At 41.4% G+C, this 26,976-nt stretch overlaps 2 protein-coding genes across 2 annotated transcripts; one reads left to right on the forward strand and one right to left on the reverse strand.

Moving 5' to 3' along the window:
- The first annotated feature begins 10 nt into the window (after positions 1-10).
- On the forward strand, positions 11-9,765 carry ostf1 (osteoclast stimulating factor 1). The gene is made up of 10 exons (XM_070964480.1): positions 11-144; positions 3,887-3,933; positions 4,612-4,662; positions 4,981-5,044; positions 5,187-5,240; positions 5,411-5,518; positions 5,887-5,936; positions 6,775-6,853; positions 7,073-7,171; positions 8,884-9,765. Exons 1-10 carry the CDS (start codon positions 111-113, stop codon positions 8,940-8,942), a joined length of 645 nt encoding a protein of 214 aa, XP_070820581.1. The 5' UTR covers positions 11-110; the 3' UTR covers positions 8,943-9,765.
- Positions 9,766-10,061: 296 nt separating this feature from the next.
- On the reverse strand, positions 10,062-26,396 carry mapkapk5 (MAPK activated protein kinase 5). The gene is made up of 14 exons (XM_070964161.1): positions 25,412-26,396; positions 23,804-23,877; positions 19,633-19,708; positions 18,146-18,243; positions 17,914-18,022; positions 17,558-17,647; positions 17,096-17,191; positions 16,874-16,954; positions 15,960-16,147; positions 15,669-15,789; positions 15,362-15,492; positions 15,001-15,116; positions 14,651-14,755; positions 10,062-14,053 (listed from the first exon to the last, which is right to left on the reverse strand). Exons 1-14 carry the CDS (start codon positions 25,445-25,447, stop codon positions 13,959-13,961), a joined length of 1,416 nt encoding a protein of 471 aa, XP_070820262.1. The 5' UTR covers positions 25,448-26,396; the 3' UTR covers positions 10,062-13,958.
- Positions 26,397-26,976: the final 580 nt, after the last annotated feature.

The raw sequence follows: 26,976 nt of genomic DNA on the forward strand, positions 1-26,976 counted from the left end.
CTGCTGCACTTCCTCATTGTCATGATAGCAAAGTGCTCTAGAGTCTAGCGACGTTTGTGCCTGAAATAATACCACCGCCTTTCGTTGTATTTTATCTCTGAGCCTTACAAATGTCGAAGCCTCCTCCCAAGCCGGCAAAGCCAGGTAAGACCAACGCTATGAAGATTTTGTGTTTAACTGCAGCCAAAACTTGAGGACAACACACCTTGTTGGCGATGTAAGCTTAATGGGCGGGTGGTGAGCAGAGTTCAGAGTTAGTGAAATCGCCTGATTTCTGTCGTTTGTCTGTGAAACTTTCATCACCACGTTCAAAGAAAGCTCCTAAACTCTGATTAATAACAATATCTGGACTGGACCAGCACCAGAGTGGAGTTGATAAAAGTGCCTTCGTGCCTTCACTGCTGATTGACAGGGGGATCCAGCTCTCCGCAGCAGGCCGCTGTGACTTCCCTATTTCCATCACTCATGCACGGAGGGTACTGTCATCCAGTGGCTTTAGGTCGTAGGTGAAGAGGTGACGATGACTGCATGGTCAGTGACATCAGTCCTACTTCCTGCAAGCTCAGCCTGTGCTGCTTTTCTGGTTTCTTAGTCCAGAGAAAAGGAAATGTGTCTGTGACTCACCAGATGTCAGCTGAGATCATTGCACGTATCCTTTTCGTGCATGTCATAGTTTTTCAAATGTGAATGATAACATTTATCTTGTGAAGATCATAGTCTCCCATATATAGTGTCTATGTAGCAGGCGTTGACACAGATAATGACAGGTGTGAAAAAAATGTTCACATGTGGGAGGCAACAGAAAACAAGCTTTGAACCATGTTCACATCTGGAGTCAGAGTTACACTCAGTCTGCAGAACACGTGAACGCATCGTTCATGTCCATGTTCAAAACTGAAACTGTGTCTCCTCTCTCCAGAGGACACTGCAGACATTAGAGAAAAAAATACAAAGTTTGTCTGTTGCTATAATGCAACGATCTCCAAAATGACCTCGAAGTTGAATCAGCAAACTGATCATAAACTTCTTGAGGGTTTATTTCAGGGATGTTCTCCCAGACTGCGTTAGCCTTGGTACCTAATAAACTGGCAGCTGAGTTTTTTTTTTTTTTTTCAGGTCACAGCTTGTGCATCAGAGGTTGTCACGGGTTTAAACTGTGTTAGCATATGATGTCATGATGACTGTTAAAATCACACGGGGGATGAACACGGGCACGTTTCAGCAGACATCTGCGCCTCGTATTTTGCCTGCTAGCACATAACTGTGACGACACATGCTTCATTATCGTTCTTAACTCCTCATGGTTATTCATGAGTCGGCTGCATGGCACCTCAGCTGGTTGTGACAGCCTCACAGTCACCACTGATGTAGCTTCATCTGTGCGGAAATTCACATGAAGACATAGCTGTGAGAATGAAAGGCATCGCTTGTGGAGAGCTCAGAAAGCCCCAGAACTCAGGTGCAGGAGCAGCTTGCAGTAGATGTTTTTATGCTGTTGTGGTGGTGCAGAGATTAAAGGGCAGCTCTTTGACTGAAGGTTCAAACTGAATGAAGCTGTCACTGCTGCTCTCTAGCTGTCCCTCTGCTGCTTTGAAATCTTTTGTTTTCCTTTACGAGAGGAGAAGGTTTCAGTTGTTGGGTTATCTGGGTTTTAGAAGGAAACCCTACAGAGCTGTGTCTTTTCTGTGGTTAAAATGAGATACTTTCCGGAGTAATGTCTCTTGTGTCATATTTTGCGAGGCTTAGATGATTTTCGGGTTGGGCCTCGCACAGGAATGGGAACTCGAGCAGCCGCCAACATCAGACACTTATTTTTTTTCTCTTGTGGGGGCAAGACTAGAGCTGTCGGAGTTTGTAATAAAGCAACGCAGCTGGAAATCATCACAAACCCACACGCAAATAAAATATACTGACAGTGTTTTGCTCACAGTGAGGTTCAGTTATAGTCAGAATAAATCCTTGTGTGTGCCTGAAGCTTTAAAATGTGAAAGGAGAACGTGGACCAGTCAGCACAGGCCGCTGTGTGTTTTAAGAGACGTGATCGGGCGTGCAGAGTTGACATGCTTGCTGTATTGAACAGAGCGACGCTTGTGCAGCAGCTCGGCCCCTCTCATTCTGACACACTGAAACAGTGTGTTAGCCAAATAGAAACCCAGAGGAACAGCACAGAGGAGCTCCAAACGTCCAACATTTAAGCCTGTTAGCTCCAGCGATCAGTCTGCTGTCTCCTACACTTGCATTTCCAAGGAATGTAATAAAAGATTGCCAGATTTCCTCAAGCACAATTTGTCTGTTTCTCAAGATGCACGTTGTCTTCTCTCACTCCATACATGATACAGTGACGTTAGTACACTCTTTAATGCTTCTATTGTTTTCTTCCAAGAAAGCCTAATAAGGTATATGGCTTGCAAGTTACGTATGTGTGTGTATTCCTTCCTCTTTAATTTTAAGTTTGAAGGATACAAGTTGTAAATGTGTGTTCAAGAAGGATGTCGACAGAGGTGATACAGTCTATTAATTTACTGCATTCCCAGGAGATATTTTGGTACATATGAAGAAGTAATACAACACGTGTAGTATTAATGACATTAATCTTTATTTATATTTCTTAATAAAGTTACAAAATAGTGCATGAGTGAAAGTAATAGGGCTTCAGCTAATGATTATGATATCAGAAAATGGTGAAAAACATTGATCAGTGTCTCCCAAAGCCCAAGATGACGCCCTCAAATGTCTTGTTTTGTCCCAACTCAAAGATATTCATTAAAAACAACAACCAAGTAGACTAATAAGTAATAAAAAACTTGTTTTATAATGATGTGTGTATAGACTCTAGCTGAAGCTAATTTGCAGCCTTCATTCCTTGGTTAGACTGTTTTTTTAATTAAGATTTAAAATTAAGATTAAAATAATCAAATACATTGAGAAAACATTCAGGATAAAACCAACAAAAGATAAAGCAGACAGTGTGCATCTGCATGTTCTGTTCCTGTTGATATTTCATGTCACTGACATATTCGATAAAGGCCTGCACAACAAGACAAATCTTTGGAAATCTGATGATTTGCATCACATTTGCAGCCGTCATGAATGAGATTGGAGCCTGGATATTTAAACAAAAGCTGGTACTGTTGAGTAAACATTATGTTTATGTAGTATGAATGATGATACAAAAACGATACTATCAAATGTATAATTAACAGAGATGGTATCATTTAAACATGTATCAAAAAGTGTCCATGCTTTAGAACATTAATGTAGTAAATATAAGTAGTATACTATACATACCTTCAGACATATAGTCCCAATAATCAATGACTGGTAGAAATATTTATGAAATAAGTAAATGTAAATTGTCACTGTTTCTTTAAGCTCTTTTGTGTCTCCATGAGCTCGTTCGGCTGTCAGCTCAGACCACAGGCCCTCAGAGAGCATTTCAGCTGCTCGACGGTGAGAGGTCACAGGCCCGAGGGCAGCTGTCTCAGGGCTACGCTTATGTGGACCGGCTATGTGTTTCTGTCTCTGCACTGCATGTAAAAATGTGTATTTTTGTTGGCTGGTGCAGAGCTGTTTCAGTGTATGCGCTCACTGGAGGGCAGCCGTCAGGAGCTATGTGTCCGAGCATGCAGCGATTTGATTTTTAGTCGGCTCTTGAGCGAGCTGACGGATGATGTTTCACCCCTGACTTATTGCTCTTGTATTAGAGTAATTTGTTACATCAAAGCTGCATTGTGCACTCACCTGCAGGCTCGTTGTGTTGACACTAAGCTCCTCGGCTGTGAAGTGGCACCATGTGTGGTTTCAATTCACTGTCTCAGTTTCTATATTCTCAGGTACAACGTGTGTGAGGTTCACTTTCATCTAACGTGTGTTTTCTCTTCGCTAGGCCAAGTCAAGGTGTTCCGAGCATTGTTCACCTTTGACCCCAGAACGGTATGAGCTCTTTGTTTGTTAAGATGCATTGTTTTTCTAATACTTAGCACCTGTAGACTCCCATGTGCAGACTAAATCCCATATTTTGGTACTGGCCATGTGCTAAACTATTAACTGTGAATGTGGTCATCTTGCTTGGAAAAGAAATAGCTGTTTTCCACACAAACATGATGAACCACGTACAAATTCAACAAGTTAAACCTGCCATGAATCTGTCAAAAAAGGCCAATAACAAGACAAGACAAGAATTATTCTGGCAGATGGGAAACTGGATTAGCAGGAGGGTGGTGATAAATGGATGAAGTCATCTGAAATAACTGACATATTAGAGTGTCCTTTGGTGGAGTCGTGCTCACTTTCTTGCTTGTGAATGACTGAATTCAGTTATTATCAAAATATCTGTGGGTTGACTAATTGATTAATCAACTAATTGTTTCAGATTTAACCATTGAAATGAAAATAATAATTACTTACACACCAAACTTTGTCACTGATGGTTCTTATTAGTTCAAGCACAGTAAGATTTAGCAGCAGGGGAACAAAGGGGAAAGAAAGTGGGTGCAATGTAACAGAAAATTCAGTCTTATGTCCAGAATGCTGTGATTGCATGAAACTTCCTGTGCTGTCACTGTGACTGATTAGCCCGGAGTAACATTGTCTTATTTTATTATTTTCCAGCCGGATGAGCTGTACTTTGAAGAAGGAGACTTCTTGTATATCTCTGACACAGTAAGTAAAACCTCTGAGAGATTAATGTGCTGTCTTCAGTCCCATTTGACTTTAAATCTGAATGTGCACTTCTTCTTCCTCTTTCTTTGGGATCTTAGAGTTGCACTCTTTGCATTTTCTGTCTCCTTTTGCGGTAATTTTCTTTTACATTTTCCACCTTTGGTCAGTTTTTCCTCCCTTTCATTTCCACTTTCCTCTCCTTCATTTCGCAAATATTTTCCCTGCATTTGTTTTTGCGTTCTTATTTGTCTCTGCTCATTTTCCTCTGTGATGTTTGAGCTAAAAAAACAAAGATTTCTGCATTACTGTTGTCCCCAGAGTGACTCTAACTGGTGGAAGGGGACGTGCAGAGGAAGGACAGGACTAATTCCAAGTAACTATGGTGAGCAGACAGCATAGACAGACCTGCTTTGAATTTGATTGCGTGCGTCTGGTGACCAAAATATTACTTAATACTGACCTTAGGTTCTTGTAATGGTGAATCTTAGATAATGCACTAATGCTCTTGTCTTGGTCTGTTTTAGTGGCTGAGCAGGCAGAATCTATTGACAATCCAATGCACGAAGCAGCCAAACGAGGTGCGACAACCATCCACACATCTTACTTGTTTATTGTGACATATCTCTTTTTCTGTGCAGTCCAAGAGAGTTCTCTCTCTAGAGACAATAAACCCAACTTTGACCATGACAACATAGTTTTTGCTTCTGCTGAAGAGCAACTGTTTGCATCTATTTGTGTATTTAAACAGGCAATCTGAGCTGGCTGAGGGAATGTGTCGAGAACAAGGTTGGAATCAATGGGCTGGATAAGGCTGGAAACACTGCCCTCTACTGGGGGTGCCACGGAGGACATAAAGGTAACAATAACTGCAGTGTATAGAACATGTTAAAATCTACTTGTTTATATGGATATTGAATGGGTTAAGGCCACAAAAATGGCCACTTCTCTTGGTAAATACACTGAATCTTCAGTCCTGCAGCAGTGATGTCTGGATGTTAGTTTGATGGAGTGTCAGTGACTGAATGTCATTTCATAAATCGCACATTGTGATGACACACAGGCGCATTTGTTTCACATGAGGAGTGAAGTACACAAAAACAGGAACTTGCTCTTCTGTGTTCCTCCGTTGTTCCTGCATGATTGTTATGTGATACATGTCATTAAAATCTTACCTCAAACCATCACTCAAAGTTGTTTTTTTCGTTCTTTCTTTTCTCTTTTCAGATGTGGTGGAGCTGTTGCTAAGTCAGCCCAATGTGGAGGTCAACCAGCAGGTGAGGGGGGGTTTAAAACTCATTCAGACATGAAAGTTCACTCACAGGTGAAAAACAGATTCTCCAGCCCATCTCATATTACAAGATTTCCAGAGAATGAAGAAGTGTGAACAACTACATGTTGTTTTTTCCAGTAATTTGTCATCCAACTGTATTTCTGACATCTTCAACCCTGGACTTGTCATGTATTTATAGCTGTAGTTTGTTTGGAGTGAGGACTTAAGACTCCATTTACGCCTGGTATTAAAAAGCAACTTGTTTTTGGAAACGTTATCTGAATGAGGGAAAAAAAGCATGTTGTTGCAAGGTGTAAATGTGTCGGGATGAGAATGTGATGGGCTCTGCCTGAACACGTGGAGGCTGTCTGGCTCACATTGTGTTCAGATCTTGCCGGCATCCACGAACAACAGAACACTGATACAGGTATTTTGTTTTGCTTTTGTAAGAGACAGGCCTCTAATTACTGGTTGTATGTCTATTCTGTGCCAAAAGATGCATTATTGAACAGAAATGCATGAAAATTAAAGCAACACAGGTGGGAGATGATTGAGCTGCACTTATCTGTGCAGCTGATCCACTGTTAACAAGGCTTTTAATTGATCTAACCACAGAGCAGCCTACACGCCAGTGCTGCAACACGCCGGGACAATATTTTTTATACGAAGAAAGGAATAACTTATAGGGGATAAATGATTAAGATTCCAGAGATAATGTACCAAACAGCTTGTATCCTAGTGTTTGTTACAGCGTGCCCAAACAGTTATTTTTTTGTCATTTCCAGAAAACATGCGAATGATGTGCATCAACTGATCCGCACTTTCGACGCTTTGTGTTTCAGAATAAACTCGGAGACACCGCTCTGCACGCTGCTGCCTGGAAGGGTTATTCTGACATCGTGGAAATGTTGCTGAACAAGAGTGAGTGTCTAGCCACGTCTCTTATTTGGTTTTGTAAAAGGAAATTAGCCAGCAGCAGGTCATCTTCTTTATTTGCATATCAGAACTGAGCTGGAGAAACACGTAGAGAAGGATCTCATCAAACCCTAATAAGAAAACATGTGGTTCCAGATTGAGGAAGCGATAACCAGCTCATAGTTTTATCTTTGTGTGAGTATTTTTTCTGTCGTTCTGTTTCAGACCCCAGGACAGACATCAGGAACAATGAGAATAAGCTGGCTCTGGAGATGGCCACCAACGCCCAGTGCGCTTCACTTCTGAAAAGGAAGCAGGGAAGCAGTAAGTACGGCTGCCACTTGGGGGCAGCCTTGCAGCACCCACACATGCAGCACCACTAGGACAGGCCACACACTCAGACAGGAAACAGAGGAATATGTTTTTTACTGCGTTCTCTCTTGCGGTTGACTCTCAGTGGAAGAGGATTGTCCAACAACAAGCATGAGAAATGTTCCTGTTTGTTCTCCACTGCTTATTTTCACCCTTTATCAACACTGCAGACTAAAATAATATAGAAATATGTTTAACTTTTACAAATAAGTAGCAAATGTCATGTCATCTTTGTGCTGTAGAAATTGTTGTGAAATGTGCTATTCATGTCCCAGTAAAGCCACATTAGACAGGCTGTAATATATAATCCTTATAAAAATAGTCAAGTTAGTCATTAGCCAGAGTTTATGATGTAGCGTCCTCTCGGGTCGAATAAACAAGACGTAGAGTTTCAAGAACGGGTGTCTGTATTTACTTGTATTGCACCGTGAAAACTACAGAGGAAAAAGACAGAAGAAACACTTTCCTGTAGCTTCACAACTCACATATAAACATGACAAAGTTTAACAGTGCAGGTATTACATTTGTCTTCTTGAATTTCTTCTTATTCAGATGAACATAAATCATATCTTTGCCAATAACATACAATTCATACCTCACTCCGCGTACAGTGCCAAGGGCACTGTCTTAAGGGAGTGTGGACGACAGCTCTTTCCATTAGCGTTGTGCTTCATAGACCAGCCCTTTGAAATAGCTTATAATACAAAGGCAACGAGGTAAATAACGAGACTAACTTCTCGAGGTCTAACATGGAAACAGGATACATGGCTAACTTTAGCATTTAAACATTTACCTGTACTCTCGATGATCTCCAAACAGTATTACAACTGTAAAAACAGCGCAAAAAGTCTTGAAATATGGCAGGAAGAAACAGCAACCTTTCAAAATAAAATTTCGCAACAAGTCAAAAAGCGGCGGTGCGGCGCTACATCATCGGACATCAGACCCATATAACAATCACAGCAGAAGTAATTTTAAAGTCATTTACATGTGAGTCTACTAAAATGAACAGTTATTGATTGCCACAGCTCGGTTTACTGTAGACAACAGCTGCCCATTTATGTGGCACACATAATTATCCATGTCCTGTTCCTGTGTCTTGTGTAAACTGCATAAAACAGGGACAGGTTTGATATTTTATGGGGTCTGCCCCAGGTTGGCAAGCAGGTTCAACACAGGCAAGAGAAGGCATATGATTGGCCAGAGACGTGGAGGCTTTTAAACTCAAGAACCATTTACTATAAAGCGTCTTATTTTAAATGCTAGTCCTTGAATGATCTTGTAATACTACCACCCTGTGATTATGTTTTAGGTCCATTTTAATAGTTTTATTCTCATGTTATTGTAATTATTTTGGCCAGGATAATGGTGGCATGACATTTTCATATCGTTCCATGCCTACTCAGTGGTTCAGAAGGAAGGAAGGGGCAACGTTCACCACTTTGTGAAACACGTGATTGTAGAAAGGATATTACTACATGGGCTCAGGAACGCTTTCAAAAAGCGTTGTGGGTAAATACAGTTCGTTTGCAAATGGTTGCATCCCAAAGTATTTATTGCGAACTGTGTAAAACCACACATGTTCAGGAAATTCATTTTCAATTTAAAAAAATTAAAAACTGCATTCTTCCTCTGTTATTAACGGTCTGTGTGTCTTGTTTCAGACATCACCCGCACACACAGCAACGCTGAGGAGTATTTGGACGACGAGGACTCGGACTGAGCCCTGTTCACACATCGCCACAGTCTTCCGTGGGGTTCTGGGGGTCGTGGAGCTCAGAGAGATTATTACCGACCTAAAATGGACTGTTTGCTCTTTTTTCAGCTGTAACTCCATTTTAGTTCTGCGAATTCGTGCAAACACCTCAGTTCTCGTCCCTCTGCGTCACATTTGTGTGAATTGAATTCGCCTGCTTTGCCAAGTGCATTTCCACATGTCAGGGATTTGTCTTGGAGCACCTGTTGCACACTGTGGACTGAGGGGCAGAATATATGTAGTAGTGGAAAATGGACCGAAACTCTAAGAAGCACATTCCAAACATGTTCATGCCATTTAAACTGCACATTAAAGTGCAAATTGAAAGATTGATCTGGTCTGTGTCTCGTTAAGTTTTAATGCTCCACTTAAATTACTTAAAAGGAACTGGAAACACATGATTTCTTGCAGTTTGGAGCCCTATCAAAACATTTTCTCCACCTTACATGTTACTCTGTGCTGCATGTGTTATAACCTTTCCACTGCGGTTAAGACCTTCTGTCAGTTCAGCGTATCTGAAACATCTTCCCCATGCAAAACAGACTTTAAATCATTCTTTCGTCTTTGAAGCTTCTGAGTGTTTGATTTCCATCATATGGGTAAATTTCTGGGTTTATCGCTGCTTTCCAACAAAAGTGCCTTAAATATGTGTAACATAGCCAGTGTGTCGTTGGTCATGTATCAATGTGAACATGTTTTTCTCCTCTGAAGTGCTGAATTTCTTAAGATGATTTTGTTCTAGATTTCTATCTGCTCTGTTTTCAATCTGCAATAAAAGCTTTTTAACTTAAAATGTCGCATTGAGTTGACATTTTTTGAAAGCTGACAATAATTAAAGCATAAATATGACAGAGATGATCACAGATTGCCTCTCTGAAGGATCTTTGGATGCAAGTGGAAGATTAAATGCTGTCAGGATTTTGCCTTTTTTTTTCCAAATTACAGAAGCCAAACTGGAGATTATAATTAATCACTCAAAAGCTTCTCGCAGCAAGCCAAATTCTTCTCATTACTAAGTGTCAAGTGTGCAAACAAACATATCCTTTACATGTAAAGTAACACCACTGTGGGTTGTGTGTTAATCTGAATACTCAAACACAAAAAATATGTCCAAAAGTCAAAGAATTCCTTTATTACAAAGTCAGCATGTTGATGACATTCCAAAGAAGACAGAAAGGGCAAAAAAAAAATAGATGTGTAGACAGAAATACAGCAAGTCTTTGATGAGGGATTCAGGTACATGCTACATAACCGCCAGACCAGCGGACAAGAAACGGACGGTGAAACAGAGAAAAGGCTCGAACTTTCAGCTTCCTTTCCGCTAAATTTCTCCCTGACTTATCAACATAATCAGGAATGGCAACTTCAGATGAAATAGTGTTTCTCTTCCTCTTTACATCTCTGTTTGATGCCAAACCTGAAGAAGCAAGCATTTCTTGAAACTCAAAATATATCAAACTCACCTCCTACTTTATGAGTACAGCAGGCAGGGAAACGGAAGCAACTGGTATTTATCAAGAGAAGAAGAGCTGACTAAACCATTTCTGCCTTTCAGGTCATTTGTGATGACCTGGTAAATAAAAAAGGACACTCTTATTTCTCCTCAGTCAGCATCCATGTTTGGAGAGCTTGTGTAAAACTCTTGTCTCTTCACAGAGCGGTTAAAAGAGAGGAAGTGACTTCTGGAAGCGACTTGATATTTCTGAAATATGTCTAAAGCTGGGGTCTGGGTCTGGGGGCATTCTGCAGCTGCAACGATGTCAAGAAAGAGTGAAAACCAAATGCCCTCTGAGATTTTTAGTACCACCGAGCAGCTAAATGGTCTGAGCATGACTGTATGTTTTCACGGTTAAGGAGTATCAATATCAAGATACATGCTTGGACTTTGCGTCACGAAATGCAAAAAAAAAAAAAAAAACACTCTCTCAAAAATGTAGCTCACTCAGGCAGCAGAGGATATAAACTGTATTTTGCGGGTGGGGAAGATATTTAAAGGAAGCAGCTCTGATTCATTGATAGGCTTCCAGAAATACAAAAAAGGCTGAACATACTGAATCAGACACACACAGAATCACAAGCACACATAAATTAATAACATACGGTCACGCATCCACACAGGCCTGGTCCAAGCAAAGCAAAACAGCAGCATTACGTTCCACTTTTAGAGAGAAGCTCTTCTGATTCTGCAATAGGTCTGCTGTATGTTTAATTTGTTATCCTACAAAATGCATGAAAAAAAAGACAACTGCTGCATATTAAAAGTAAAGTTCGACCTTTCGGCAAACAGTTCGCCTTGTGGTAGAGATGCTGCCTGATATCAGGCACAACTGCCGGTTTGTTGCACCTTCATTAATCTCAACTCGAACAAAGGTCTGGACCATGACGAGCAGAGATGAGAAGACTGATACCACTCTTGCACATACCTGTTAAATATAAGGCACCAACACGCCTATGATCATTAATTAACAAGTTATATGTCGTTTGTTTAATCTGGACAAAAGGTGAAATGTGAAAATGACAGCTGCTGTAAAGAGGATTATATGTCGGTATCTGGTATCAAGCTTCTCATTTAACGCCAACTCTCAAAGTGTATTTTCCAAAACCTTGAACTATTTTTTTATTGTGTAAGTGGTGAAAAGAGGGGTTATTTTAAGACACAAGCCAATAAATGAATCTCTTCTCTTTGAAGGTTTTTTTTTCCCCAATATGGAATGAAAACTCACATGAAAACAAGCAAACCACAGCCAAAATGACAATTATCAATCAGTACTTATCAATGATTCTGAGTTTCATCCTGGAGATGCCGCCCCATCAACAAGGCACATTTGAGTGTACAGCCATACCGTGTCATGACGAGGCCTTTTCAAACACAGCCTGTGGGTATCATTAAGCTTTTGAGGGAAACTGCAAGACAAATCATCATCAACACAGACATCCAAAATCATCTCCCGGAATCATGTTAGCAACGACTGCCCTTGCTCAAATGTTTGTTTTTAAGCCAAACAGACATACAAGGCAAGGCTGGCACTTCTTCTTCATGTCATTTACAAACGGTGTGACAAAGATCTGCTTACATATCGTCTTACATGCTGTCCTGTGTCTCCAAAATGTAAACTATTCATGAGCTGTGACGATGCGAAAAAGATAATCAAGCCACAAAGAACACCTGATCCTTCACTTTATCTCAAGATGGAAAACCAGCAAAATTGGAAATACAAGTTTTTCACTGGACAGCAACAACATATTGCACCAATGTTCGCTTATCATTCGGATAACTTTTCACAAAGGTCAAAAACACGTGGTTAATGCAGAAATCCTAACATGAAAATATGTTCTGTATAAAACTCATCGAAGGGGAATTTCAGAATAAACTTCGTTGCATCAACATGTCCTCATTCAAACACGTGAACCCCCTCTTTCAACCCCCCTTTGAAGAAATAATATCAGATATGACTGAAAGCAAGAGAGCAAATGCAGTGGAAACTTCACTGGCTTGTCAATGATATGATAATAATTACAACTAAAGGATGACATGAGCGAAGGGAAGGAGCATCTGCTGGTATTCAGACCACTGGAGATCAGTGGGGAAGGTCAGACAGTAATACTGAGACATACACACTCTCATTACCATGTACATGCATGCACTACAAATACATGCTTGAATTACTGCCCTATTGCACATTCAGTAAGCATAGCATGTTTATGAGACTGGAATCCTAACAGACGTCTTTATGGATGCTGAAATCTCTCCCCTGATCTTTTCTGGCATAAAAGACGTCGACTACATTGCACCAAAATGTGTTTACTCCGGCTCCAGTCGCAAGAGCTCTTGCTTTAAAAGAACTTAAATATTAACTGTGGTCTGAATTCCAGTAAATAAGTAAAAACTTTTATGTCACAGCAGCTCAGACTGCCTCATTTTAACAGATCAACAACCTTAACTGAAGACTGAATTTAAGACTGGAGACATAAAAAGCCTTTTGCAAATATTTGATTCAGAAACAGCATCATCGCTTCATGCATACCAGCTGAACTCTAGCTGAGGGTGAAAGTTCATTCCTGACCTGTGAAACAGTGTGACAATAAGGTCTTAATTGGAGCTTTCGACTGCATCTCACGATCCAAAAAAACACTCCATCCTCTAAAGAGGGTTGTGAGACAGCAAGTGGACCTTAGGTCAAGATTTTTTTTGTCAAAACAAGATGATTTAAAGCAGTCAGAAAGAACCCTACACATAGTGTTTACGTCCATTCAGTCTGCTTCAAGCTATTTAGTGTTGTCACTTTAAGCTTCAAAAAAAAAAAGGGCTGTGACAGATTGAAATGTGATGCTGCATTTTTCTACTTCATGACACGTTCTTTTCTCCATTTCCAATCTGCTTTGACATCTATAAAACAAAAAAAAAAGGTAATGGGAAAGTTACACGAAAACAACAATTCAGATAACTTAAACGTAGTCTGAGACTCAGAGCGTGAGCGGAAGAACAAAGTCACATCATAGACAGCTTCTGCCGACTTTGGAGCCCACTGCCAGGCTACAGGTGGCACATAAAATAATGGAACTCTTTGCTTAAATAAATAAAATTCTTCAGGTGGTTAAAAAAAAAGAAAATAGAATAAAATGAAATGCCTGGGGTAAAAGGCATAACGTCTTGGACAAGCAGCTAATAAAAATTCCCTCCCAGAAAATAATTTCTTTAACTGATTTTTCTTTTTTCTCTTTTTTGCAAAAATGAAAATATAGTTTGTTTGTTTTTTTTTGCTCAATGTTCTTTGCAAGTGTCCATTAAAAAAAAATTGTAGTACCAATGAGTCCTCTTTGAAATATATCTACAGCTGTACAATAGGTCTTGCAAGTGAATTCATGAAAAAAAAAAAAAAAAAACATTAGCGCATCATTTTACATAAAAAAGCCTCTTTACAGACATGGGTTAAAAAGGGTCATAGTAAACAATATAAAAAGAAGATAGAAAGACAGCGTTCGCTAATGAGATTCTTGGAGATTCGTCTTTTCTTCGATGGCCTGTTTCACTATTTCGGCCAACTTCAAGCGGTCGACTTTATCAGAGAAGGCTCGTCCTGCAACGGAACAGCTAGCGGTTAAAGAGCTACATGAACAAGGACACGCAAAAGAGAATGACGAACGCTTTTCAGAGGAGAAGAAGAGTGCATTCCTTAACTAATTAACACCAACCATCATTTGTCCTTCTTACTGAAGCCATTAGCTATTATGTTTTAACCACAGAGACGGTTTCAGCAGCAGCATAATGAAAAAAGGCTTTCATAACTCACAGAAGGTGACTTCTTCTAATTGCTTGTTTAGTCCAAAAGATATTCAGTTTAGCATCTCATATGACAGAGCAGCAGATTTCACCTTTGAGAGGCTGAAACGCAGCATTTTTGCTTCAGAAATGACAACAATTAATCAATTAAACTAGCTGGCAAACAATTTTCTGTTGATTGAATAATTGACCAATGGCTTCAGCTCTACTGATAATGCATTAGTCCTCAGCAAGTCAAGATCACCTCAGCCGTGAGCTGTGATGTAACGTTAGTCGTTGCCTATTTATCTGTTGACAAGTGAGCTGTATTTGCCATTTTGGTCCAGCTAAATAAATATAGCACGAAGCACTTTTAGATGTCAAAAGGTAAAAGAGCTGAAGAAATGGTACTGACCGTCCCAGCTGAGGCCCTGCAGGCCGTCTCTCAGCAGTTTACAGTCTCTGTTGAACCTCCAGGCTTCGTACATCACCTCGTTCAGCTTCTCATCCTCATTCTCTCCTGCACGAACAAGCAGAGTCCCCTCAGAGGCTCATATAATACATATACAGCATATACTGGAAAACTGGGCATGAAATGACAAACATTTTAACTTTCTGAAAAGTGCAGCTGCATTGTAAACACTGGACTCATATGAAATATATACCGTGTGCAAAATGGTTATTTGTAGTTATTTCTTCAGTAAAATGCTGGCTGCGTGTCTCATCTAGTCTAGCTCATTAAAATGTCTGAGTGGGTTTACTAACCAGCTTGTGGTAGTATACACTGTGCAATGACATCTCGTAACTTTTCCAGAGCTACGTTAGAGTCCTCCCCTCCGTTCTCCGGGTCATGAATGAAGAAACCGTCACTGGGCTTGGGGCTGTGACATGGACACCAAAACGCATTTCAGACCAAACTTTGATATTTAATCAAACACAAGGAACTCTAAAACACATAATGACACCAGACCACAGACTACATGGAGAGTCCCAGTTAGGAGAACAGCAACTGAAGACCTTATCATGCAATAATCATTTTCAGTGCAACATATTTATACTTCAAAAACAAGATGAGAACAGTCAATGAGAAAAGTTGACACAGAAACCTCAAAAAAAGCCGTCATACCCCAGTAGTTTCCGCTTCCTGAGGATTGGGTTGTTGACGGAGTTTAGGGGCTTTAGGCTGACGTTCAGATCCTGAATTCTCATGTTAGCCAGCTGCTCTGCATGGGCCTGCTGGATACCTGCGACTACCGCCTGGAAAGGTAAGAGGACAGGCAGTAAGATAAGAAAGGAGAGGGCGTCAACATACAGCGTGTTATACAATAATGTTTTACAGTGGCCTCTGTGGGTCAGTTGATCCAGGAACAGCAGCATGGCCGCACAACATTGGTGCAACACGAGATTTTTTGCACCTTCAACCTCCCACTCACCTTGTCCATCATCATCTGGGCGGAGGGCAGCACGTTGTCGAGGGCCTCGGTGCAGTTGAGCCAAGGGTGAGCCAAGACTCCTTCAATAGTCAGCCTCTCCTCTGGCTTCACCTTCAGCAGCCTGCAGGGAGCAGACGAGGAGATTACTGGACAGAAAATGATGAATGAAGAAGTGTGCAGAGGGATGGTATGAATGAGAGCGAAAAGGAAAGGAAATATGGGGAGAGGCAAGACAAGTGAGGATAATGATCTGATAACCAGAGCAGAGCAGGGAGAAAGAAAAAGACTCACTTGCGGACAATGTCCTTGGCCATCTCAGAGATCTGGCTCCACTCATCTTCGGGGAAGTCGAAGCTGCCCGTCATAATCTTCTTCCTCATGTCCTTCGGGATGGTGCGACTGTGGTGCTTGGAGTAGAAGGGAGGATAGCCGCACAGCATCACGTAGATGATCACACCGAGCGACCACAAGTCACAGCTCTGGAGAAGGAAGAAAGATTTACTTAAACATACTTTACTATCAAATACAGCAGATGTTTAGGAGTGATATTCAAACAAAACTGAGTGCATTTTATGATGGTCTGCAAGTTAAAATGACGCATTTTGCCGGTGGAGTCTGGTGGCTTTAAGAAGAGCAATATGACGCCTGTCTCTGGTTAAGCAGAAAGGATTTTACTCTTTATAAAAGAGCTCTTTCCATAATATCAGACACTTAGAATAACCATCTGACCCTCTCCGTAGCAATTTTAGTGGATGTACTTTGATGGCTGCAGTTGCTGTAAGGAGTATGTTGCAGCCAATTTTGCAGCTGCCAGCTGAGGCCATTTAATGGGCCAATTCCAAAACATTTTGTACCTATTAGTCATTTAGACAGCAAAATGTATCTTCAAAGACATATCAATGCTTCACCATCACAACTCATCACTGCACGCTGCAGTCTCCTCATATTTTTACATCACTTCAAACCATGTCACATGTTTCACTGCTCTGATTGGTTGTAGGTCTATCCAATTGTGTCCAGAGGCATTTTGGTCCGCACCCATTGATAATGTCCTTTGGAAATCAAAAATAAACTAAGAAACTGCTGATTAATCCATAATTGTGAATTAGACTGGTGATACCAGGTTAGCACAGTACTGAAAACTACATTAAATCAAATACTTGCCACTCGGCCGAAATATTGATTTCAATTGGTTGGAGTCTCACCTTGTTATAGGTATAAGGAGTGGGTGAGGTAGGTATAATTCCAGACTTTTCCTTCTGGTGTCTTCTTTGAGCCTCAAGTACCTGAACAGAGTTGAGCGCAGGAGGGAAACATGATGGAAATTTGCATCAGTTTTCATCATTGCTGCATTTAAGATTAAGAAGCAAATCTGTGTTTGTACATTTAACAGAATTTATTGGCTGAATTCTAATTTAGCTTTTTACCTGAGGTGCTACGTAGTAGGGAGTGAACTGAGGGGTCATCAAGTCTCCTTGATCAATTTTGGCAAAGCCAAAGTCACACAACTTCACAGGTGCATCCTGTGGAAAAGACAGAATCCCACAGTGAGCAGCATGGACATGGAGCAAGCACAGAGACATAATTTAGCAGTTTCAGGGAGATCACTGAAGGTGCTGCGAGAGTAAGGCTGGATTTTGAGCGAGTGCAGACTGAATATTTCAAAATCTTCTTCATCTTGGCCAGTGTCTGCCAAAAACACCCAGTATATTTTCCTGCTTACAGTGTCTCAAAAAGTAAAGAACTGGCTGCAGCCTTTAAGTCCAGCCAAGTTTCTTGTCCTTTGTAGTAGATACTTGATGTTGCGTGCTGTATTAGCGCAAAAACATCAGCAGCAGAATCAGCAGTGCTGCCCTTTGAAATTGCAGTGTACATCTTCAGCTACCTACCAGAGAGTTATCCTTGAAGAGCAGGTTCTCTGGCTTCAGGTCGCGATGTGCAATATTTAGGGAGTGACAATGTTCCAAGGCTTGACTGATCTACAGTGGGAAGAGACATCAGACTGAGACACCACTCTGTGTGTGTGTGTGTGTGTGTGTGTGTGCGCACGCGCGCCTCAATGCTACTGACATGGGGAGGCTGCAAGACGAAAAATGCTTCACTCAATGAAACAAACAGATGCTACTGGACTGACTGGATGGAGTTAAATATCTTGAAAAGTACATTCACAGAGCTAAGAACACAGTCTGCGTTGACTCCTGATATGCTGCAGTGTGTGTTTGTGACCGCGTGTGTCTTCACCTACCTGTTTAGTGACCTGGCTGGCCATCTTTTCAGTAAAGTGCCTGTGCTGACTGATTCTGTGGAACAGCTCACCGCCCTCCATCATCTCCATAACAATCAGGAGCCTTGCTCTGTAAAAAAAAAAAAAACTGGATGTTGATTGTCAGAGGAAAGAGCAAGGTGTTTCTAGATATTGCGTTCACAAGAGTAGAATCCATGTACGGGCGAATTCACGCACACACAGGCCTCTTTACCTCGGGCTGGACTCGTGCGGGAACTGGACACTATTGGCATAAACCTCCAGGATTTGCACTATGTTTGGGTGGTTGGCGCACATCATATGGAGACGCACCTGCGTGGAAGAGAATCAACCGCTATACACTTCAATGTGCGACATTTTCATTTTAAAAGCATGCAAAATAAGAGCAACATAGGACAGCGTCCCATCCTCAACACAACCACTCCATGTTTATACAATTCTGACACTGAGTGTGAGCACAGGAACTGACAAATGCCCTCATGGGTCCTAAGTGAGTGAGTCAACCAGTACCCTGACAATTTCACAGATGATATTTTGATATGTGACAGTATGAAAAGCACAGGTGTAAATAATCAAATGAATGATGGCTGAATTCCACTTAGCTGCTTCAGTTTCAGGGTCCTAGTATTGTGCATGCAGGTTCCACTTCAATAGAACAGCAGCATTGTTAATGTAGCAAAGTCAATTCTGATCCAGTATTACCATAAAAAGTGCTGCTCAATGATTTGTGACACTGACCACAATGCTCTGATATAACAAGAAATATAGAAGTGACCACAGTAAAGACATAGCCCAAACTCTAACAGCTGACACATTTCAATGGTTTCACAGCACCCGCTGTCATACCACCAAACCCTAATGTAGCAGCAGAGCAACAGCTTCAGATCTCTGTCTGTGTCTACACACGATGCGTTCAGGAACAGTATTGAGTGTAGTTCAGTCACGATTTGGCTACACGAACAACACGACACACAATCACAATAATGTGTGTCTGCAAAATGCAAGAAAATAGACTGCAAGCATGAAGCAGCAGCTTTGACACAAGAAGCACAACAGAAAAGAGTTTCACCTTTGTGTCTGTTTGTTATTGCAAGAATGACCTTTGCAAACCATTCAATAAAACTAACAGATACCTGCAAATTATGCAACTCACAATATGGAGGTTTCCTCCAACTACTTTGCTGCAATGATGCAAACCGTGCAGCGTCAGACCATGCAAAAAGCATGGAAACTGAACGCATCGTTACCATACACACAAACAAAAACATAGCATGTATCCAAAGTACACCCTCATTCAAAAAGATGATAAACGTGCATGAAGAATATATTGTTTAGTGGTAATAATCTGTGTGTGTGTCTCTTGTCAGTGACAGCTTTCACAGCTCAGCAGTGAGAGCTTGTCTGAAGATAAGTCTGCGCTGCTTGTTTTGACTGCATGTCTCACTGCTGTGTAAGCTGCTTGATCAAAACAGAAGGCTGCTCATGACACGGAGAGGCGGCTAGACACAGAAAGACATTGTGACAGACAACAAAGCCCGTACAAACAGACACAAGAAGCGCAGCAGACAGATTGATGAGGAAAGAAAAACAGGAATTAATAAAGACTGATAACAGGCGGGCAGACAGACCAAAGCATACTGATACAGCCAAAAACAACAGACAACAGACATTAATCTCAACTGTGATAGTGTTTCCTCTAACCTCATTTCTGGCCTTGGGGCGATCAATGAGGATCTTCAGGGCCAGCCGTTCCTGAGTTGACTTCTTCACACAAACTCTGAACGGGAAGAAAACAAAGAATCGACAAACATCTCAATCGACATGATCACCAAATCTGTGTCACCGATTTGATCGTGTATGCAAACACTCAATGATCAGTAGTTTCTGTGGTATGATCTTATTTTCAGGTGTTTCTGTTACCAAACACGTATTCGAGTCATAGTGTAGCCACTGTGTCTGTACATAAAACACTAAGCTGGGCATTTTGCCACCATTCTTATTTGTATGGTAAAGAAACACGATCGTTATCAACTCAAGTTGATTTTATTTTTATAGCCCAAAACCACAAATCTGTCTCGGGGGCATCAAGCATTCAATAAAATGCCCAGAAGTCTCCACAAACACAAAACACAGCTGGTATCAGTGTGTAACCTAATAAAAGATCCAGTGTGTGGTTACTCTCTGCTTTGTCCTCCACCCATGTGCGGTTACCTTTGCTACCAAAAAAGGTACATTGCTCAAGAAATCCATTAGCCTTTTACCACACAGCTCCCCTTTGTTTCTGCTTAATTAACTTTAAGGTTGTTAGCATCATCGTCTTCAACACTGTCTGACAGCATCATGCAGATTCTGTATCAGCTCGTCCCAACTCTTCACAGAAGCCATACGATGCTCACGCAGAGGGAAAGGTTCACTGAAGACTGTGTTTTATGGCTGCATCATTGCATTAAATGGAAATACATTTCATTTCTACTAAATACAACCACATCTCTGCTATTTATAACATTTGTGGGGTTGAACCAGAGCTATATCAGCTGGCATTAGCCTTGCACTGTTATATCTGCATTGGTGCAGATATCAGTCGATTAAATGCAGGACAGAAATTGATATGGATGTGGATATTCTATATTATAACATTTTCCTCTGTGCTTCGGCCTCTTGTTCACACGTAAATGGTGTTTTAGCTCACCAATATGGAGATTTTTTTTGTCAATTTCTCTGGGCTTGAATATGGTTCTGCAGGCGTACATTACATTCCTCCTTGTTTCATACAAGGTTAATGTATTTTGTGCATGGTCCCTGTTCAGATAAAGATACATGAAACATGAAATTCAGCCTGATATAAACACAAACAAGACATCAGCTGACGAGCTCGAGTTAAGATCAGTATTTTGTCAACATCACAGTTTGTTATGAGAAATATGACTCGTCTGTCTCTGTGATGAACGTAAAACCAAAAAAGCCATCCGGGTCATAAATGTTTCATATATTCATATTTGAGGTTGAGAGAAAATTTGAATGAATATCTCCTGGTAATAGTTTTCTTCAAACTACATTTTAGAATTGCAGCAGAAAGCTGATGAAATATGGACCTCAGGGATGAACATTTCATTTTCGAGAAAGTCTTAACTCATTTCTGCCTCATCTAAGCAGCAAGGACTCAAATATAAACGGCAACCTCTGGCCCATAAACTCAGATTACACTATTAAAGCATTACTGCGAGAAACATTCTGCTTCGGCCAAAGTTCACTGGAAAGCAATACCTACCTAATGAATCACAGAGTTGGACAGAGGGGGGCTGGTACAGTAAAAGACATGAATGTGTTATGAGACAGAAAGAGGTAGGCAAAAACCTCCATGAATCAGAGAAATACAGAGTTACAAAACTAAGACACAGGGTGAGTAAGAGTTGTCAGGAAAGAAACAAGGTCTGGCATGAATCATCAGAGTTTGAGAGTGTGTTTACACGGAGGGCTGATGAGTCAATTTGTCAGTATTCTTGTCACTTCTTTGTCACCAAAGCTACACACAGTAAGAAATAACAGGTTGCTCTCTGCTGATTCAGATCTCCAGTAGCTTCAAAGTGCAGAATGGGCAGGAGGAATCGGTGACACACACTGATATATTACAGCCTGTATCTAACAGGAGTCAGCAGCGCAATCAGACTTCCACAGAAGAAACTGCACAATACATAAAAGACGTAGAAAGCTGCTTGAACAGTCACATTTTTCAGACACTGAATAAACCTAATTCAGTCAGCACCACTTAAGTCAAAGTATATTTACTAATACTGCATAAATTACACTTGGCGGTGTGGCTCTGCTCTGGGGCCTCCCTGCCCTGAACCAGAGAGAGCTCCTCTCTGCACTTCATGTGCCTACATGGGACGGCTATAAGCAGGGACAGTAGCAGCAAAGACCTCAAAAGGAACAGAGCAGAGCGGGCGACAAAGGAAATGATATTGATAAAGTCAGACATATCACAAAAGCTGGAGGTTTGTTTCAAACAGCTTGTAGAGGAAGCAGCAAGGGTAAGAGGGCTATGACAGCTTAAACAGGACGCCCTGTTTGAGATGTGCCAATAAGGTGCTCAGCAGAGAATCAGCTGATGTGGGCTGGTTTGAGATCAGCTGTGCCATCAGCTAATGAAGCTACAATGCCAATTGAGCTTGACCTCCGTGGCCAGCCTGAACTTCATTTTATAACAGATACTGCTAATAAGACACATTAGTATTACCAAGTTCAAAGCAGAGGGACATCTCAAACGTTTTCTCTTCGATAACAGGCAAGCAGCCCTGTTTTCACGCCTGGTGGCAACTTCAATCTGTCCTTTAGATTCACTACGAGACTTCAAGTCCTTTCTCGGTGGGTTAAATGTAAAAAGGCAACAAAGTGATTGCTGCTTGTTGTCAGTATTTCAGTAAAGTATGCTTTCCTGTGATAACATCCAAGCATCTACTATTCTATCAGAGTGCAGCTTTATGGTTTCATCTATAGCATGTGGACTAAAACCTGCCAAAGCCAGCAGATGCACTTTTTCAACATGTTGACAAGTATTCATTTGTCTATTAGGGAAGCACCAATCCGATACTGATATCGGACACTGGCCCAATACTGACTCAAAGCCTGATGTTGCCTTATGCATAAAAGAAAGATCTTCCATGCAGTGAGACATACAGCTCATTAATTAAGCACTAATATCAGATCAGTACTTGGTATCAGCAGAGATCCAAATTCAGATATTGGAATCAGATCAGAACTGAAAAAAGTGGATCAGTACATCTCTATTGTCTTTTTCCTTGTCCACAGTCATCTTTCCTTTCCCTGTGTTTTCTTCTCACAACACTGCCACGTTTTCAAACTTAAAAAGTCCTTCAAAAAACAGGCTACAAGATAATTTCATTCAAGGGTGTGATGGACAAAAGTTCTGGGTTGGATTCAAGCCCAGGACACCGCAGTTACATAAACTGTGTCTGAGCCAACTGAGCCACCAGCAACGACAACAAAACTGTTAGCGGTGCCAAACATCTCCATGTTAAGCCCTGAAGTGTGACGGTGATACACACTAATAGTTGGTCCAGTTTGTTGAAGGTCAGTCAAGTAACAAGCTCTTTCGTGTTCTCAACATGTGTTAATGTGTCGTGGATAAAGTCAAACTGTGCTGGTGAATTGGTGCCACAGTGAACACGATCCAATAAAACCACAGGAGAAGCGGAAAGCAGCAGAAACATGTGGGAAGGTTTTTTTGGCAGCAGTCTTAAAGTTTGTCTATTCGGCAGCCCAGTTAAAAAATAATCTGCTCTGACATCATACTTCAGCTGTTGGTGTGCCAAAAGTGTGGCTGCAACTACAGCGTATGCACTCTACAGCCGCCTTCACAAACTTGGTTTCATCATGCACTACAAGGGCTGGACAACATATCAATATTTATCTCTATCATTAATCCCGTCATGGAATTATATAACATTCTGAGTAACAAAACACTATTTCGGATCTAAACGAAACTACAACACCTGATGCCTGCTCTGCTCTCACAGATGGGCTTCTCCCAGCACGTCACATTTCTTCCAGTATGATCACAAATGACAGCTCCAATATGATTACCAATAACAACAACAAGACAATTCAACAGGTGATTATCCCAGTCACACACAGATGACATGATGTCATTGTCTCTTGGTTATGTAATAGTACTTGTCCTGGTCCTGGTTTAATGAAAACATTTTATGCTTGTTCTGTCTACATAATCCTGCAGAGGGGCAACAGTTTGATATCAATCTGCAGCAGCACAAACACAATTAAAGCCATAGAAGAGACAATATTTAGTGACTGGAGGAGGACCATGGAGAAAAGCACTTCTTAAAACACTCACCTGACAGGTCCACTGATGCCAGCTCCTAACTTCTGTGTCCAGTTTATGTTGTACTCGTCTAGAATGGAGGTCTCCTGTCAGGAGGAGAAACCACACCAAATAATATACCAGCTGTTTGAAAAGAAATGAAGACACACACTTCTGTGCAGACCTGGTATGTTTTAGCAGATGCTACTGAGTGACAGTGCAAGAGTGCATTCCCCCCCATCGTCTTCGCACTAGGCTGTGAAATAACTATCACGTCCATTACCACCTGTCTAGTTTCACGACAGTGCAAGTCCTTAACAAAGATTATTCTTGGGGAAAAAAAAGACAGCTTGGCTGCTCTGAAACACATATGTGGGCAAGCCTGGTCAATGGTCAGAAAAGGAGGAAGAGATGCTGACCAGGAAAGAGGGAAGCTCTGGGAAACGACCTCTGTAGTCATTCAAGCTGAAAACTGTTGGACAGGAGCTCTTAAAATCAGACGTTTGTGCTATTTTTGGTTGGTCAATATTTCCAACTTTGTGCTGCAGTTAAGTTAAAACCATTAACGGACTGACTCTCTGTTGATGCCTTCAGTTAAAAAACTTGTGATCAGAAAGTGAGTAAACTAACACTTCCTCATTCCTGAGAATATATTGGTCTTGGCCAGCACAGTGAGTTTAACTGTGCCGCACTGCCAACAGCTACCATAATGTCTCCTCCCCACTGCCTCAGCCAGTCCAATCTAGGATCCAAGGTGATTACATAACATCGGACAAGAGGCTGGTATTTACTACACAACTACCCAGGAGTCTATACTTCATACCTTTGAAGAATCTGACTTCACTATGCCTAACATTAGCAGCCATGGATTATGAATCTAAGATGTTTACCAATTAGGTATGTTGTCTCTCAATACATCAGGAGCAATGTATTAATATGGCGCAATCAGGTTAGACAAAAACTGCACAGGCTGTTTACACACTTTGGTCCAATCCTCTCAGCGGAACCTGTTCTGGAGTAATTTAACTGTGCAGCAGAGGTTACCATGATGAGTGAGCGCGGCAAAGTCCTGATACCAGAGAACCTGGGTGAAACCCAAAATTAGTTAGCTATCCTCTAATCTTTCTTCATGATAATGGTCCCAGTGGTTCCCCAGTGTGTGATCCATTTCTCAGCATCGCTCCCCTGGGTTGACTACCCAGCAGTCTCTGACACAACTGTGAGAGCAAGGGCCAGGTCTGCCTGTGATCATATTTTACAGCTGACAGAAATGCTTGGGCAGCAACACATCAATGGGAGCAGGCCAGGAACAAATCCCAGAGTTCAGGTGTATGGAAATGTTGCTGGTTAATGACTATAAATATGCAAGATAGATCCAAGCTCCACACTAGTGTTTATCAAGGATAAAACTTTCCACAAGACACTTTTCATTGATTACATTTCTACTATATGTAAGGTGGACAAAAACTACAGTCGGTGGATGCCATATGATACACCAACCCATGACAATCTCATACCACAAGATTCAAGGGTGTCTTTCAATTCAGACTTCTCACATTCAAACTTCATTAAATCAAGAAGAAAAGCGATCACTTCAATGCACTGAGATTTACATGGGATTTTGTTTAGAAAAAAAGGTACCTTGATGAACTTGTCTGCGTTGTTATCCTCCGACATGGTGCCTGCTCTGGACAAATGAAATATGCTTCGCCGATCTCAGACAGCTGACAGTCGAAACAAAGCGTTTTTCTCTGACCTTCACCAAGTTTCGGTCTCGCAACCCTGGGCTGGACCAAAGACTATTAGATTACTACTGGTGACAGGAGAAGGCCATTAGGGCAAAATGACATTCGGCCACCTATCAGCCAAAGCCGTGTTGCGTTCACTTGGAGACCTGAAGTCCACCAGCCGGTGCGATGTAACGCCAAATCAGGCCAGCTCGGCTCACAACCTCGGGGTCCGACTCGCTCTTCAAGTCGTCTTAAAATCACTGTAGTGACCATGTAGAGTGCCAAACTCCGAGCAAGGTGACCAGAAAAGCCGAAGACAAGCCCAATGTGGACTAGCCCACCACTTTTGGAGCGGCACTGAGCATAGGGCAAGAGGTGTATTTATAGCGCAATGAGAGCAGTGCTCTGCTAGCGCTTAGGACCGGCTAAATTGCTCGTAGCTCGCTTGCTAGCAAGTGAGCTGGTGCCACTCCATCCCACGGTCAGGGAAGATGGTCAACCTTACACGACAAAGACAATCGGGAAAGACGCGGTAGTCAACGGATACTACCCGAAAATCACGCGATGAGTGCTGCGTTGATCTGACACAGCGAGCACACCGTGTTCCCAAAAGCAGAGCAGCCTATTATGTCGTCGAGCCGAGTCTGCTAAAGCGCTAGCGAGTTAGCTCAGGTGGCAAGTTCGTTTTCCGGCTCTACTCGAAGCCACAGAAGTTAACATTCTTCCGTGGGAAAGTATAAGAAAAATCAGCGCTCGTACGAAACAATACCATCATCTCAGTGCTGGAAAGGGTTAATAATGAATGTTCAGAGGTGACCAGGGAGATACACACATCTCCGGACTATTTTGCTAATCCCACATCTTCTTGTCAGGGGGGATACACAACCCGAGTCGGCACAACGCAATAGCAGTCCGCGCAGAACGCCTGATAAAAGTCCTCGATGTGTTTTGTACTTTTGGATCATGTGTGGACGTGCATTGTTTTTCTGTACATAAATGGGTACTTTTGGTAAGTAATAAAAGAATTCAGGTCAGTCTATTTTTAATCTGGACTGATTTAAATTTTTGATAAGAATAAGCTTGAAGTGGTCGCACTATGAAGTGTCGTTAGAAGGTCCCAGTTTTTTTATGTAAACTTTATTAATAATCGTCTCAGTGTACAAACAATACTGCAAACGGGTCTTGAGATACAGTAATGAAATACTGACCATATAACAGACACAAATTCAACTATATTGACATAAATAGAAAAACGAAATTAAAAGGGTTGTTGGGTGTCTGCAATTCTAAAAGCATTAGGTGCCTGCATTCCTTTCTATAATGTTCAGAGCAGCAAAGAAACAGTTCTCTTTGTAGGATGATGTTGTTTGGAGTAGTCCTGAGGATTTGTGCTTCATGAAATATCTTCCCTGCAGTAGAACAGAGGCAATCACAAATTCAAGATCATTTTCACTGAGTAAAGAGCCAGAAATTATA

Source organism: Chaetodon trifascialis, chromosome 6 (assembly GCF_039877785.1).
Source record: "Chaetodon trifascialis isolate fChaTrf1 chromosome 6, fChaTrf1.hap1, whole genome shotgun sequence".
Classification (NCBI taxonomy): domain Eukaryota; kingdom Metazoa; phylum Chordata; class Actinopteri; order Chaetodontiformes; family Chaetodontidae; genus Chaetodon; species Chaetodon trifascialis.

Excerpts from the sequence above, each read along its gene's own strand:
- ostf1 (XM_070964480.1), top strand. The coding sequence starts at position 111 with ATGTCGAAGCCTCCTCCCAAGCCGGCAAAGCCAG. Across the intron at positions 145-3,886 it reads TCCCAAGCCGGCAAAGCCAG|GCCAAGTCAAGGTGTTCCGA; the intron begins GTAAGACCAACG and ends TCTCTTCGCTAG. Across the intron at positions 6,854-7,072 it reads GGAAATGTTGCTGAACAAGA|ACCCCAGGACAGACATCAGG; the intron begins GTGAGTGTCTAG and ends GTTCTGTTTCAG.
- mapkapk5 (XM_070964161.1), bottom strand. The coding sequence starts at position 25,447 with ATGTCGGAGGATAACAACGCAGACAAGTTCATCAAG. Across the intron at positions 15,790-15,959 it reads GCCAAGGACATTGTCCGCAA|GCTGCTGAAGGTGAAGCCAG; the intron begins GTGAGTCTTTTT and ends TGCTCCCTGCAG. Across the intron at positions 15,493-15,668 it reads CCCAGATGATGATGGACAAG|GCGGTAGTCGCAGGTATCCA; the intron begins GTGAGTGGGAGG and ends TTACCTTTCCAG.